This window comes from Macrotis lagotis, chromosome 3 (assembly GCF_037893015.1).
Source record: "Macrotis lagotis isolate mMagLag1 chromosome 3, bilby.v1.9.chrom.fasta, whole genome shotgun sequence".
Taxonomy (NCBI): domain Eukaryota; kingdom Metazoa; phylum Chordata; class Mammalia; order Peramelemorphia; family Peramelidae; genus Macrotis; species Macrotis lagotis.
In genome coordinates this window covers 295,789,919-295,804,302 of record NC_133660.1, presented here as the reverse complement: position 1 = coordinate 295,804,302, position 14,384 = coordinate 295,789,919, and the positions used below count along the sequence as shown (strand labels likewise).

At 33.0% G+C, this 14,384-nt stretch overlaps 2 protein-coding genes across 2 annotated transcripts; one reads left to right on the top strand and one right to left on the bottom strand.

Annotated features, from left to right (window-relative positions):
* The first annotated feature begins 1,398 nt into the window (after nucleotides 1-1,398).
* LOC141516799 (olfactory receptor 5AR1) lies at nucleotides 1,399-2,331 on the top strand. The gene has a single exon (XM_074227771.1). It carries the CDS (start codon nucleotides 1,399-1,401, stop codon nucleotides 2,329-2,331), a length of 933 nt encoding a protein of 310 aa, XP_074083872.1.
* A 10,774-nt stretch (nucleotides 2,332-13,105) lies between these two features.
* Nucleotides 13,106-14,048, bottom strand: LOC141519532 (olfactory receptor 2D3-like). Its single transcript, XM_074231751.1, has one exon. It carries the CDS (start codon nucleotides 14,046-14,048, stop codon nucleotides 13,113-13,115), a length of 936 nt encoding a protein of 311 aa, XP_074087852.1. The 3' UTR covers nucleotides 13,106-13,112.
* Between the last annotated feature and the right edge of the window lie 336 nt (nucleotides 14,049-14,384).

The following is a 14,384-nucleotide window of genomic DNA, read 5'->3' as shown; positions in this document are numbered from 1 at the left end:
ACAAAACATTATAAAGTGATTAAACAGGTGGGAGAAGGAGAAGGAAGACTCAAAAAGGACTCTGAAATTGCAAGCCTAAAGGACTGGAAGCCTAGTGTTGCCCTTGCCTATCTGAAGTAGGCTAAAAGGAGAAATTTGGAAGAAGATAATGCGTTACGTTTTGGATATGTTGAGTTGCTCATAGGAAATCCAAGTTTAGATGACCAATAACTAGTTGGTGAAAGGAGACCAGAAATAGATCAGAATTGAATGCACAGATTTGGTTTGATCTTCAGAGGGATTATAATTCAATCCTAATGTCTTGATGTAATTATCAAGACAGAGTTTGAATAAAGAGAAAAGGCTCCAGGACAATGAGCCAGTATCAGTAATGAAGATTAAAGCAAGAGAGAGAGAGAGAGAGAGAGAGAGAGAGAGAGAGAGAGAGAGAGAGATTTTTTTTTACATAAACTTATCTGTCTTCCCAAAAGATTGGGCTTGTCTCTTGCCTTTATGTGAATCCCCATCACTTAGTACAGTGCCTAGAAGATAGAAATTAATGAATGTTTTATATATATATATATATATATATGTATATATAAAATGCAGAAGAGACAGGATACTGAGAGTGACAAATTGACAAGAAACTGAGAAAAAATGTTGACAAATTGAAAGTATAGGAAATACAAAAATAAAATAATAAAAATCCATTTTAAAATACTTTGATTAAAAATGATCCAAAAATTTATATCATTTCTTTCAACCCTACTTAATTGGGTAGTGGGATGATGTAACAGAAAGGACACAATTCAAACTTCACCTTATAAAGGCATAAAAGGGGTGTTCAGAGCATCTTAGGGTGCTTTTAAAAGGATTGAAAGTTTCACTTGCTCGCCATAAATTCTTATATACACTATGATTGTTTTATGTACATACATTTACAGTGGAATTATCTCATTTAATATATTTCTACATTTTTTCCTTTTCAGAACAATGTGCTAATAGCAAGAGGCAAAAATCACTTAATATTCATTGAGGTCATTTGCTCAAACCAGACAATGTATTAGGTTTCAGGTGATCAGACATTGCTTCATTGTCTTCATTACACCAATTTTAATAGAAAAACTAGCCTTGCCATTACTAAGGAATACTTACTACCTTTCACCTTAACTTAAGAATTGAGTGTTTCACTGAGAATTCTATAAATCAGATCATTTTAATGATCCAGATTAAAATCATAGATTATTAAGGTTGACAGAATCTTTTGAGATGATTTTTGTTCAACTATCTATCCAATGAAAGGACACCTAGAGCATCCCTGATAAGGATAGCATCTCACCTCTGCTTAAGGACTTCCAGTGACTTGAAGCTTAGAATAGTTATATTTAATCCAGTCAAGTGTGTCTAACAACTCAAAAGATGGACAAAAGAAACCACTCAGTTGTTACAGAATTTATTTTTATGGGCATCACCCAGGACCCACAGCTGCAGATTATCTTCTTTGTGGTGTTTCTTATTGTCTATCTGATTGATGTGGTAGGAAATGTTGGCATGATTATCCTCATTGTGATGGATGCACAATTGCATACACCCATGTACTTCTTCCTTTGCAACCTCTCCCTTGTGGATCTTGGCTACTCTTCTGCCATTGCCCCCCGAATGTTGGCAGACTTTCTGACCAAGAAGAAGGTCATCTCCTTCTCCAGCTGTGCCACCCAATTTGCCTTCTTTGTTGGGTTTGTGGATGCTGAGTGTTATGTATTGGCTGCCATGGCATATGATCGATTTGTGGCTATCTGCCGCCCACTTCATTATAGCACTATCATGTCTAACAGGGTCTGCCTGGTACTTACAGTGGGATCCTACCTTGCTGGGCTGGTGAGTCTGATAGCCCATACTTCTCTCACATTCAGTCTAGATTACTGTGCTTCCAACATCATCAACCATTTCTTCTGTGAAATCCCACCACTCCTGGCTCTCTCCTGCTCAGACACTTACATAAGTGAAATTTTACTCTTCAGCCTGTGCGGCTTCATTGAATTCAGCACCATCCTCATCATTTTCATATCTTATGCCTTCATCCTTGTGGCCATCATCAGGATCAGCTCTGCTGAAGGTCGGCTCAAGGCTTTCTCAACCTGTGGCTCTCACCTCACTGGTGTCACACTCTTCTATGGGACAGTCATGTTCATGTATCTTAGACCAACTTCTGCTTACTCTCTGGACCAAGACAAATGGGCTTCTGTGTTTTACACTGTCATTATTCCTATGTTGAACCCCATGATCTACAGTTTAAGGAATAAAGATGTGAAAACTGCTTTCAAAAGACTGACCAGCAGGAAACCTCAGTAACAAGAATAAACAGGGGAGGCAAAATATTGTCCCAGGATGTCAATACAATAGGGGAATGAAACCAGAGCAATAGAGAACAATCAGAAATTAAATAGATTTCTCACTATTGCTACATAACAGTTTAGCTTCATATCCTTTAAGTAGGAATTAGAATAATCGCTGAATGAGTCATGAAAAGGGGATGCAGCATGATGGAATATAATATGTCAAGAAAAGTGTTTTTTGCTGTAAGAAACTATTGTTGCTATCCTTGAAAATTAAGACAAACTAAGAGACAAAGTTCCAATAAAGATCAATTTAACTGTTAGGTTAGCAGTAATGAATAAATTGGATCAAAGGTCTTTCTCAGTGACCAGACACCAAGTGAAAGCTGATAGAGTCTTTTATAATAATTTGCAAGAAGACAGAACAACATCTTCAGAAGTCTAGGTGTTTCTTCTTCTGATTGTCAATTATTGACATAGTCAGAGTTGAGATTAGCTGATTTGAATCTACCCTTCTGAAACTCCTTTAACCTCAGTCAAAATATGATTCTGATAACAAAACAATGGTTCCCAGGCAATGGAGGTAGTTTTCAGGTGATGAGTTTAAATGATGAATAACCTACATTGATGAAATGTGACCTTCAAGTCAGCAAGTTTCTCTGGAAAGCGGGTGTTGGATGAGGTTACAAAGGTGTAAGCCATTAAGAACAAGACAGAGCATAACCTTTAATCAAGTTTCTCCTGGATGTGGAAGGTGAATGAAATTTATAGAGGGAAATAACATGAAAGAAAATATGAAATCTAACTTGTCTTACAATAGTAATAAAATCAGTTATCTGTTTTATAGTATGTATAAATGAGTGAGTGTTAGATTGACTAGATTTCATCAAGACCTGGTTATTTCTGATCATGACAATAATTAAGCCACAATTCCAGAGAAATTACTGAGGATTCATGCTGCTCACCTTTGGACAGAAAGGTGGAGATCTTAGTGAAATTTTTGGACACAGCCAATGAAAGAATCTTTTGTGGGGTGATGGGGATTGATGGCAAATTTGTTCCCGGAGTATCATTTTTCTTTTTCTTTCCCCAATCAAGAAAGTTGAGATGAGAAAAAGAGAAAATTAAAGTTATTGATTAGAATTTTAAAAATATTTAACAGTGTAATTTATTTTTCCTTTATTGACAGTGCTAATTTTTAATTTTTTAAATTTTTTTTCCAATTGCATGCAAAGATAGTTTTTAACTTTTGTACTTTTGCAAGCTTTTGAGTTCCACATTTTTCTACCACCATCCCCAGGGCATTGAATGGTCTGAAGAGGATGACCATACAGAATCATGTTTAATTAATAATATAATGTTTACATATTAGTAATGTTGTAAAAAAAGAATTAGAACCAAGGGGGAAAAACATGCGAAAGAAAGGACAAAAACCATAAAATAATTTTAAAAATTGAATTTAGTATGCTTTGCTCTGCATTCAGGATCCATAGTTTTGTGTTGTTTCATTTTTTTCCTCTGATGTGAATGGCATTTTCAGAAACAGATTGCAAAAAATAAAGAAATTGTAAAAATAGAATACTTTGATCTGTATTCAGATGATCATTTCATTCTCTGGAGGAAGACAGCACTTTTCATCATGAGTTCTTTGGAATTGTCATGTATCATTGCTTTGCTGAGAACAGCAAAGTCATTCATCATTGGTAATTCTGTAATAATGATGTTACTGTTTACAATGCTCTGGTTCTGCTCACTTTTCTTTGCATCAGTTCATGTTTTTTCTGGTTGTTTTTTTTTCCTTTTCTGAAATAATTCAGTTCGGCATTTTTAATAGCACAATTATATTCTAGTACAATCACTACCACAACAGGTACAGTCATTTCTCTATTGATGGACATCCATTCAATTTCCAATTCCTTTCCATCACAGAAAGAGATTTTATAAATATTTGTACAAATAGGTCTTTTTCTTCTTCTTTTTTTAAATCTCTTTGGGATATAGACTTTGTAGGGGCAGTGTTGAAACAAAGGGCACACAGAGTTTAACTATTTGGCCATAGTTCCAATTTATTCTCCAGAATGGTTGGACCAGTTCACAATGCCACCAACAGAGGATTAGTTTCCCAATTTTCTCACAACCTCTTCAACATTAATTATTTTCCTTTTTTTTGCTATATTAACAATCTGATAGATGTTAAGAATTGTTTTAATTTACATTTCTATAAGCAATAGTAATTTACAGCATAGACTACAGATAGCTTTAATTTCTTCATCTGAAAACCACCTTGTCATGTCCTTTGATGAATAACTTGTGTTCTTATAAATTTGAATATTTTACTTGAGAAATTAGGCCTTTATCAAAAATATTCCTATAAAAATATTTCCCTCCAACTTACTGCTTTACTTGTAATTTTAGGTACATTGGTTTTGTTTGGGTACAACCTTTCTTGTTAATAATTAAGTTAACCAAATTAATTCAGTTATTAATTAAATAATTAAATTATCAAAATTATCCATGTGTATCCTTGTAATACTATTGCTTACTTGGGAATGCATACTTTCCTTATCCATAAATCTTCCAGGTAAAATATTACATGATCCTCAAATTTGCTTTCACTATTCCCCTTTATGTCTAAGTTATATATATACCAATTTTGCTTTATCTTGATATATGTTATGACTTTGGTCTAAAACTAATTTCTGCTACACTATTTTCTAGTTTTCTCAGCATTTTTCCAATATTGAGATCTTATCCCCAAAGTTTGTATCTTTAAATTTATCAAACATTAAAATGTGATCATCATTTTAAGCTCTTCTGATAAACCATTCTATATCTTAGCAAGTACCAGATTGTTTAAATGTTTACTTATTTACAAATTTACAGTTTGGTTAGTTAGGTATTCTTCCATCTTTTTTGGGGGGGAGGGGATTGATTCTCTTGATATTCTTGACCTTTTGTTCCTTCAAATGAATTTTGTGATTATTTTCTAAACTTCTACAAAATATTCTTTGGTGGTTTGTCCTGAATAAATAATTGATTTGGGGCAGATGGGTGGTCCAATGGATAGAGCACCAGCCCTGGAGTCAGGCGTTCCTGAGTACAAATCCAGCCTCAGACATTTAATAATTGCTTAGTTGTATGAACTTGGGGAAGCCACATAACCCAATTGCCATAAATAAATAAAATTAAAAAAAAACTAAATGAATTAATGTAAGATAGAATTGTATTTTTATTAATTTCCTTTGAACACAATCTTTGTTTTTCATTTTCAAACTTATTTGCTTTTTTATGTTGTTGTTTTTTATTTTATTTTTTTTTTGCTAGGCAATATGGTTAAGTGGCTTGCCCAAGGCCACACAGCTAGGTAATTATTAGGTGTCTGAGGCCAGATTTGAACCCAGGGACTCCTGACTCCAGGGCCAGTGCTCTATCCACTGCACCACCTAGCTACACCCAAATTTATTTTTGGAAAGTATTTTATAATTATATTCATATAACCCTTGGGATTATTTTGGTAAGTAGACTCCAAAGTATTTTATAATATATAAATATATATATATATATATATATATACATATATAGTTATTTTAATTTTTCTTATAGTATTTTTGTCAATTACATGTTCTGAAATTTGTTTGTTTCATTCATTTCTACAATATTTTGAGTTCCAAGGTTTTTCTCCCTCTGCTCTGCTGTAAAGGGCAGGCAGTTTGATAGAATTATACCAGTACTATCACATATAACCTCTTTCCAGAGTAGACTCAGTTGTGGAAGAAGAAATAGACCAAAGGGAAAAAATAACCATGAAAAAGAATCAAGCAATTGGTTTGGCATTTGGAATCCAACAATTCTTTTCTTTTCTTTGTTATATAAATATTTTTTCCAATTACATGCAATAGTAGTTTCTACCAATCATTTTTGCAATCTGATAGTCTTTACATTTTTCCATGATATGCATATATAAAATTGAATGTGTTGAGAGAAAAAGCATATACCTAAGGAAGAAAGAAAATATTAGAGATAGCAAAATGATCTAATATCTAAAATGACTTTTTAAAAATTGAAGATAATAATCTTTGTTCTTTGTTTAAACTGCACATTTCTTTCTCTGGATACAGATGTATTCTCTATCACAGATCCCCTATAACTTCCCCTGATTATTGCACTGATAGAGTGACAAGTCAATCAAGGTTGATCATCACTGCATATTGTTGTTAGGAGGTACAGTGTTCTTCTGGCTCTTCTCATCTTTCTCAGTATAAATTCATACATGTTTTTTCCAGGCTTTTATGAATTCCCATCCTTCCTGATTTCTAATAGAACAATAGGTTTCCATCACATACATATACCATAATTTGTTCAATCATTCCCCAAGTGATGGACATCCCCTTGATTTCCACTTCTTTGCAATTACAAACAGCTGCTATGAACATTTTTGTAAATATGGGGTTTTACCCTTTTTCATTCCATCAGTTCTTTATTTGGATATAGATAGCATTTTTCTTCCTGAGTCCTTTATAATTTTCTTGAAACATATTACTGAGAAGATTTGACTTATTCACAGCTGATCATTAAATAATATCACTGATGCACTGATTTCATTTTAAATGAAATTTCTTTTGCTTGCTACTGGATTTTCCAGATGGTATTTGGAAGTGTTGTTTATTTATGTGCATTTATTTTATTTCCTTCAACTTTGTTAAAGTTATCTATTACTTCAATGAGTTTTTTAGTTGATTCTCTTAGAATTCTCTAAATATACCATCATATCATCTAGAAAGAGGGATAGTTTTGTTTACTCATTGTTTATTTTAATGCCTTCCAATTTTTCCTCTTATTTCTTTAACTTGTATTTCTAGTAGAACATTGATTAATGGCAATGAAAACGGACATTTTTACTTCAGTCCTGAAATCCCTTGGAAGGCTTATCTCTATTTCAGATAATACTTGTTGATAGTTTTAGACAAAATATTATTTATCATTTTAGTGATAACCCCATTTATTCTTGTGCTCTCAAATGTTTTTCTTAGAATTGGATATTGTTGAATTTGTCAAGCTTGGTATCAATTGAAATCATAATGATTTCTGTTGGGTTTGTATTTCATATGGTCAGCTATGCTGATAGTTCTTATATTAAACCAGACTCACACTAGTAATATAAATCCTAACTGCTCATATATATGTGATATTTTTTTTATATTTTCCTTACTTGTATTTTATTTTAAAATTTTTGCAAAGGTATTTGTAGAAAAATTGGTTTATAGTTTTTTTTTTTTCTCTCTGCTTTAGCTCTTTCTGGTTTAGGTATCCGGCACCATATCTGTGTCATAAATGGAATTTCTTGTGACTCCTCCTTTGTCTATTTTTCCAATGTACTTATATAATATCGAAATTAATTGTTCTTAGGGGTCGTTAGGCAGCGCATTGGATAAAGCACCGGCCATGGAGTCAGGAGTACCTGGGTTCAAATCCGGTCTCAGAAACTTAATAATTACCTAGCTATGTGGCCTTGGGCAAGCCACTTAACACCATTTGCCTTGCAGAAAACCTAAAAAAAATTAATTGTCCTTTAAATGTTTGATAAAATTCACTTGTGATTTAATCTTTTCCTAGGGTTTTTTCCTTAGGCAGTTCATTGATGGCTTATACTTTTTCCCCTAAGTTTATATTTGTATTATCATGTATCTTTTTTTTAATCTGAGCAATTTATATTTTTATATACATTCATCCATTTCACCTAAATTGCTAAATTTTATATTAATTGAATAAAATACCTACTAATCAACAATTTTATTTCATCTTCATTAATGGTGAATTTATTTTCATTTATGAGATATGTAATTTGATTTTCTTTTTTAAGTCACATTAACCAATGATTAATAGATTTTTATGATTTTTTCATTTAACAAGCTTCTGCCTTTATTTACTCATTCAATAGCTTTGTTAGTTTAATTTTTATTAATTTCACCTTTGATTTTCAGAATTTTTAATTTTATGCTTAAGTGACAAATTTTAATGAGGTTTTACTATAGTTTTTTTTTTGTTTCTGTGCTCAATTCAATGATCTACTCTTTCTCTATTTTACTGATGGAAATGTTTAGAGAAATACATTTTCACCCAGATATTGATTTATCTGTTTCATAAAAATTTTGGAATGTTGTCTCAATGTTATCATTCTCTGAAAAGAAATTGCTTGCTTCCTTGCTTTGCTTTTTGATTTACTCATTTCTAGTTCTAGATTACTTAATTCTAATTATTTTTATCTATCTATGGTATTTCATTGAATGTAATATTTATCACCATCTGAAAAGGATACTTTTAATATTTCTGCTTTTCTAAATATGGTTGAGAAGTTTTGTACCCTAGTACACACTCAAGTTTTTTGTTTCTTCTTTGTACTTTTGAGGAAAACATATATATATACAGAGAGAGAGAGAGAGAGAGAGAGAGAGAGAGAGAGAGAGAGATCATTTTATTTTCCTCAGAGATCTATTTAACTTTTATGAAATTCTATTCATTTTTTAGCTTTTTCTAGTTTGGTTTTGGTTAGATTTATCTAGCTCTGAAAAGGCAAACTGAGCTTCCTTATTATTATATTTGTTATAACCTATTTTTTTCTTTAACCCATTTAACTTTTCCTATAAGATTTTATATGTTATACCATTTGGTGTACATATATCTAGTACTGATATAATTTCATTATCTCTGCTACCTTTTAACAACATTTCCCTTGCAGGTTCTTTACTTGACATAGGTTTAAGAGACTCATCTCCTAATGACTTGATAAAAATGCAGGATACATTCCTATCTGTCTTCTTCTTTCCCCTTTCCCATTACTCTCCCTCCACACTGTAAAATTTTCTCCTAAAATGATTTACCTCTGGGAGAATCCATGACACTCTAATTTCCTTCCATTACCACTTCTATTTAATTTTTACTTACATCTTTATTCATTTGTGTATATTTTCTTTATTCTAATAAATGATTCTTTTTTAATCATCAAGTTCATTTCTTGCTTGCTTTCTTGTGTGCTCTCTATTTTGGTATTTCTCTCTGATTTTCTATAAATATGATATAATTTCATTCATTTTTTCCTTTTATATTTGTAGATTTAAAAACATATTTTTTTTGCATTTTGATTGTTTTATGTTTCTTGTAGGTGGGCTGGTGGTAACCCATCCTTGACTCAAATATCAAGATGTCACAAATGATTGACTTGGTAAAAGAAAGAAAAATAATAGGATAGGTTTATATATGTTATATAGCTTTAACAACCAAGTATAGGAAAATTAAAACATTGATAGTTCTGGTTGTGGTTGTGGTTGTGGTTGTGGTTCTGGTTTTGACTGTGGTTCTGGTTAGGGTTAACCCTCCTTTGTCTCCTTTTGCTATGTAGAGGCAATGTTTTCAAGGGTGGCATATATAGGCCTGAAGGGAATAGAAGATGATCTACATTTCATGATGTGGAAAACTATGTTAGTGGGAACTTTTTTAGGGTCAAGAGGATGCTAAGGATCCTGTTACAAAGTAAATCCTTCTAGATAAAACAGTAGCCTAGCTATCTATTTTGTAAAGGGCTATTGAATCTAAAGATTACCAAATTCTAGACAGTTGCAATTCTACCTTTGTAAGTTGGAGTTTCCATATTTGAAATTCTATCCTCATCACAGTCTTGTAACATCCCTCCTCATAACTAATTCTTGCGGTGTGTAAAGGTCTGATCATTGTCTACCACAGAATATTGGCAAGTTGAATATTTGGATGTTATCTGTCTTCTCAACGTGCTTCAAATGTCTCTTTTGTTAAATGTCAATTTTTTCATTTATTATGAGAGCTAAGATGACATTTTGGGGAACAATTTGAATACATTATTAAGTATATATATATATATTATTCCAACTTCTAAGAAGAATAATTTTGCATTATTAAATTTTTATTTCTTAACTATTTAAAATCATTTTTACTGTCTACTTGCAAAATTGTTGTTTATCACTGAATTGTAAAATTTAATCCATTTTTTTTGTGTTTTCTAGGAAGTGATTTTTGTTTTCTGGAGGTAGTACCTGAATTATTTTTATTGGGACTTTTTTGTTTCCTAATTCTGAATTTATGGGCAATTTTCTTATATTATTCTTAAATATATTCTTCAATTTTAGTAGTAGTAGTAGTAGTAGTAGTAGTAGTAGTAGTAGTAGTAGTAGTAGTAGTAGTAGTAGTAACAGCAATTGTAGTAGTATTAGTAGTACATTTCTGGGAAACCTATGATTCTTAAATTTTCATTTTGTCCCTTGTCTTTGAGGTCTTCAGCATTGACTTATATAGAGTTTGTATATTCTTTTCATGTTGCTTGTTTATATTTCTTATTCTCTAGTTTTAAGATCTCATAGTTTCTTCAAACAATCCAAGTTGGGAAGGATTTTACATGACTAGTGGTAGGAGTTTGTTTTTAATCCTAGAAGCTAGAGAGAGACACAAATTTTTCTTGAGAAGGGATCTCACATGACCAGATACATACCAAAATAGCTAAAAATTCAAAAAAAGTTTTGTGATAATGATTGATTGGATTTTAAATCGAGAATCAAGTTATAAAGAAGAAATCCAATCCATTCATTACTTAGTCTTCTCAAGAAATACATTGACCCTCAAGTCTGTGTGACTCTATTTCTCTCATTTATAGTTGCTGTATATATATCCAGTATTGATACCATTTCCTTATCTCTGCTACCTTTTAACAACACTTCCCTTGCAGGTTCTTTTCTTGTCATAGGTTTAAGGGGCTCATCATTTTACTGCTCATCTCCTATTGACTTGATAAAAATACGTGACACATTCCTATCTCCTTCTGCTTTCTCCTTTCCCTATTACTCACCCTCCACACTGTAAAATTTTGTCCTAAAAATGAATGATTTACCTCTAGGAGAATCCATGAAACTCCAGTTTCAATATCTAGAATGCAAATTGACACTAAGACTTCAGAGATGCAGTAATAATCTTTGATCATTTTTCTCCCAAGAAAGTGTGTGTAATCTGAAAAATATTCCATGAATATTTGATTATTCATATATATATATATAATTAAGTTATCTTGAGAAGAAAATTAATTTTGCATAACCCAACCTCTTATTTATATGATTTTCATTTTCTCCTCCTGATGACATATAGCCCTTCCTTCTGTTCCCCTGTCCTCACTTCTTCACTCTTCTATCCAAATCTGCTATCAGGAAAGATTTTTCTGGCCAATTATTTATTCCTCAATGCTATTTCCCTAGTTTCAATGCAATTTTCCCTAGCATAGTTGGAAAGTATTACATTCTATGTTCTATGAGACATTAAGGATCATTCATTATAGTATTACAAGACATTCTCTTATAGTAATGAGAATTAAGGCCTCAGCTGTTATGAAAAAGAATGGAAACCTAGAAGTCAGGAGTACAGTCTTTAGCTGATTGATCCGTCTTTGCCACTTACTTGCTTTGTGACTTCAAATAATTCTTTTCAATTGTTTATGTTTCATCTCCAATGAAATAAGGGAATTATCATATAATTTTTAAAAGAAACAGCATTTAGAATTAAAAGTGAATAAAATGTCCATTTAGTTTAATTCTCAAACCCTTCATTTTATAGATGGAAAAATTGAGATTCAATTGTGAAGTTAGCCCAAGGTCACACAATTTATACCTAGGCCAAGGAATTCAAAAAGCCTGAGTTCAGATTTCCCTTCCATCTTTCAAACTCTGCAGAATTTTTTTTTACTTGTAGGAGAGAGTCAAGCTTTTATGCTTATAAAGATTTAAAGTCCAGGAACATCAAAGTCCTCAGACTGTGTCAAGATTCTGTTGTGGAATGTCAATATTTCCACCTGTGTTATGCTTGTATTTAAGTTTTAAAACAAGGAAACATGCTCTACATTTACAAAGTTTGGGTTTATGCTATGGGGGGGGCAAGTCTATCATTAATTCTGCCTTTTATTCTATAGACACCAAAATTATAGCTGGCCAAGGTTAACTTCCAGAATTCCCTGGAGCCCTCAGTTTCCTCATCCTCAATTTTAAGGAGAAAGAGGCAAAGACTAGAAAACAAAACCACATGCTCTCAGGGACTACATGTTGAGAAGTTGATTTCTGTTATAAGCTTGGTATGATGCAATCTCCTACATCAATTTTGACTAGATTACAAGACTTAATAATGATAATGACAATGTATATGGAATGTTAAAGTTCCAAAGTCATGTCACTTGAATTTCACAGCCTAGTGAAGCAGGAAGCAAAGATTTTATTGTCCTTATTTTAAAATAAAGGAAATTGGGGCTTCTGTTTTTCCACTGTCACAAAGTTCACACTAGAGGTGGGCTTCAAACACTTATCTTTCTATCTGCATGTCAATACCCTTTCAACTGAGTAACCACAATCTATCATTAATGTTTAAGAAATCCTTCAGATTAACCAAGATTTTTAGCCATTTTTTTACTAGACTAAACTAATTGAGTTCCATGTTCTAGAATGATTTTCAACAAAAATGTCCAAAGTAATCTTATTTTTAGATCCCTAAAATATTAGAACCGGGAGAAGCTAGAGTACTGTATGCCAAAATATGTAGATATCGTAGAAAAATATAATGTGAGAAACAAGAACGAAAATCAGAGAAAACTTGGTCTGGTAAAGACCTTAGAGTCCATTTAAGCCAATGCCACACATCCCTCACAGGAGATAAAATAATTCACCAAGCTCACACAATGAATGTTTGGGCCCATATTTAATGTTCATCTTGGTCTTTTGAGTTCTTATCCTGTTCAATGTTCTACAACAATCTCTGTTTACTAAAGGCTTTTTTCAAAGCCCCTTTCACATCCTGGTTCCTCAAACTGTAGATAAGGGGATTAAGCATTGGGGTGATGACAGTATAGAAAACAGCAATAATTTTCCCCCCAGACCGGGAAGACTTGGACCGAGGCCGCATGTACATGAAGATTGCTGTCCCATAGAACAGAACCACCACAGTCAGGTGGGAAGCACAGGTGGACAATGCTTTGAGTCTTCCTGCTGCACAGTTCATCCTGAGGACAGACAGGAGGATGCGGGCATAGGAGATGACAATGAGAAGGAATGGAATGAAGACAATTATGATGCTAAAGATGAACACTACCATTTCTGTGACAGAGGTGTCTGTACAGGCTAACCTCAGCACTGAGGGCACTTCACAGAAGAAGTGGTTCAACACATTAGGCCCACAATAAGGCAAACTCAAGGTAAGGACATTGATCACCATAGAACTCAGGAAGCTGGAGGTCCAGGAAATGATGACCATGTGAATACAAGTTCTTCTGTTCATTATGACAGTGTAGTGCAGTGGGGCACAAATAGCAACATATCTGTCATAAGCCATAACCCCCAAGAGAACACATTCAATCATCCCAAAGGAGAGGGAGAAATACATCTGGACTGCACAACCAGTAAAGGAGATAGTCTTTTTCTTCCCTACCATATTGAAAAGCATTTGAGGGACATTGGTGGTGGTATAACACATGTCTAAGAAGGACAAGTTAGTCAGGAAAAAATACATGGGGGTTTGGAGGCGGGGTTCAATCTGGATTACTATGATGATGATGAGATTGCCAAACACTGTCAATAAATAGAAGAATAAAAACATGATGAAAAGAATGAGTTGAACCCTCAGTTGAGAAGAAAGCCCCAAGAAAATGAATTCAGTCACAAAGGTTATATTTGCCTCTGCCATATTGATTTTTCAGATCAACTCATTATCTCCAGGAGGAAGAGGTAGTTTCCATTCAAAGCATAAATCAACCCTACCTAGTCTAAAGAGGAAACACCCCACATGGCCTATTGTAGACTAATAGATTAATCAGAATACAAGGTGGAGTCTGCAGAGGGTGTTGAAAGTTTACAACACATTCTGAAGCTTTCTACTCCATTTTAGGGTTAGGAAAGTGTTTTCCTATCAAACTGTAAAACATTAATATTTAATTGAACATATTTAGCATTAAAATGTGTTATAAGAATGAAGATGGGATTACCCCTTATGCCTATATTCTACTCATCCTTCAAGGTCCTT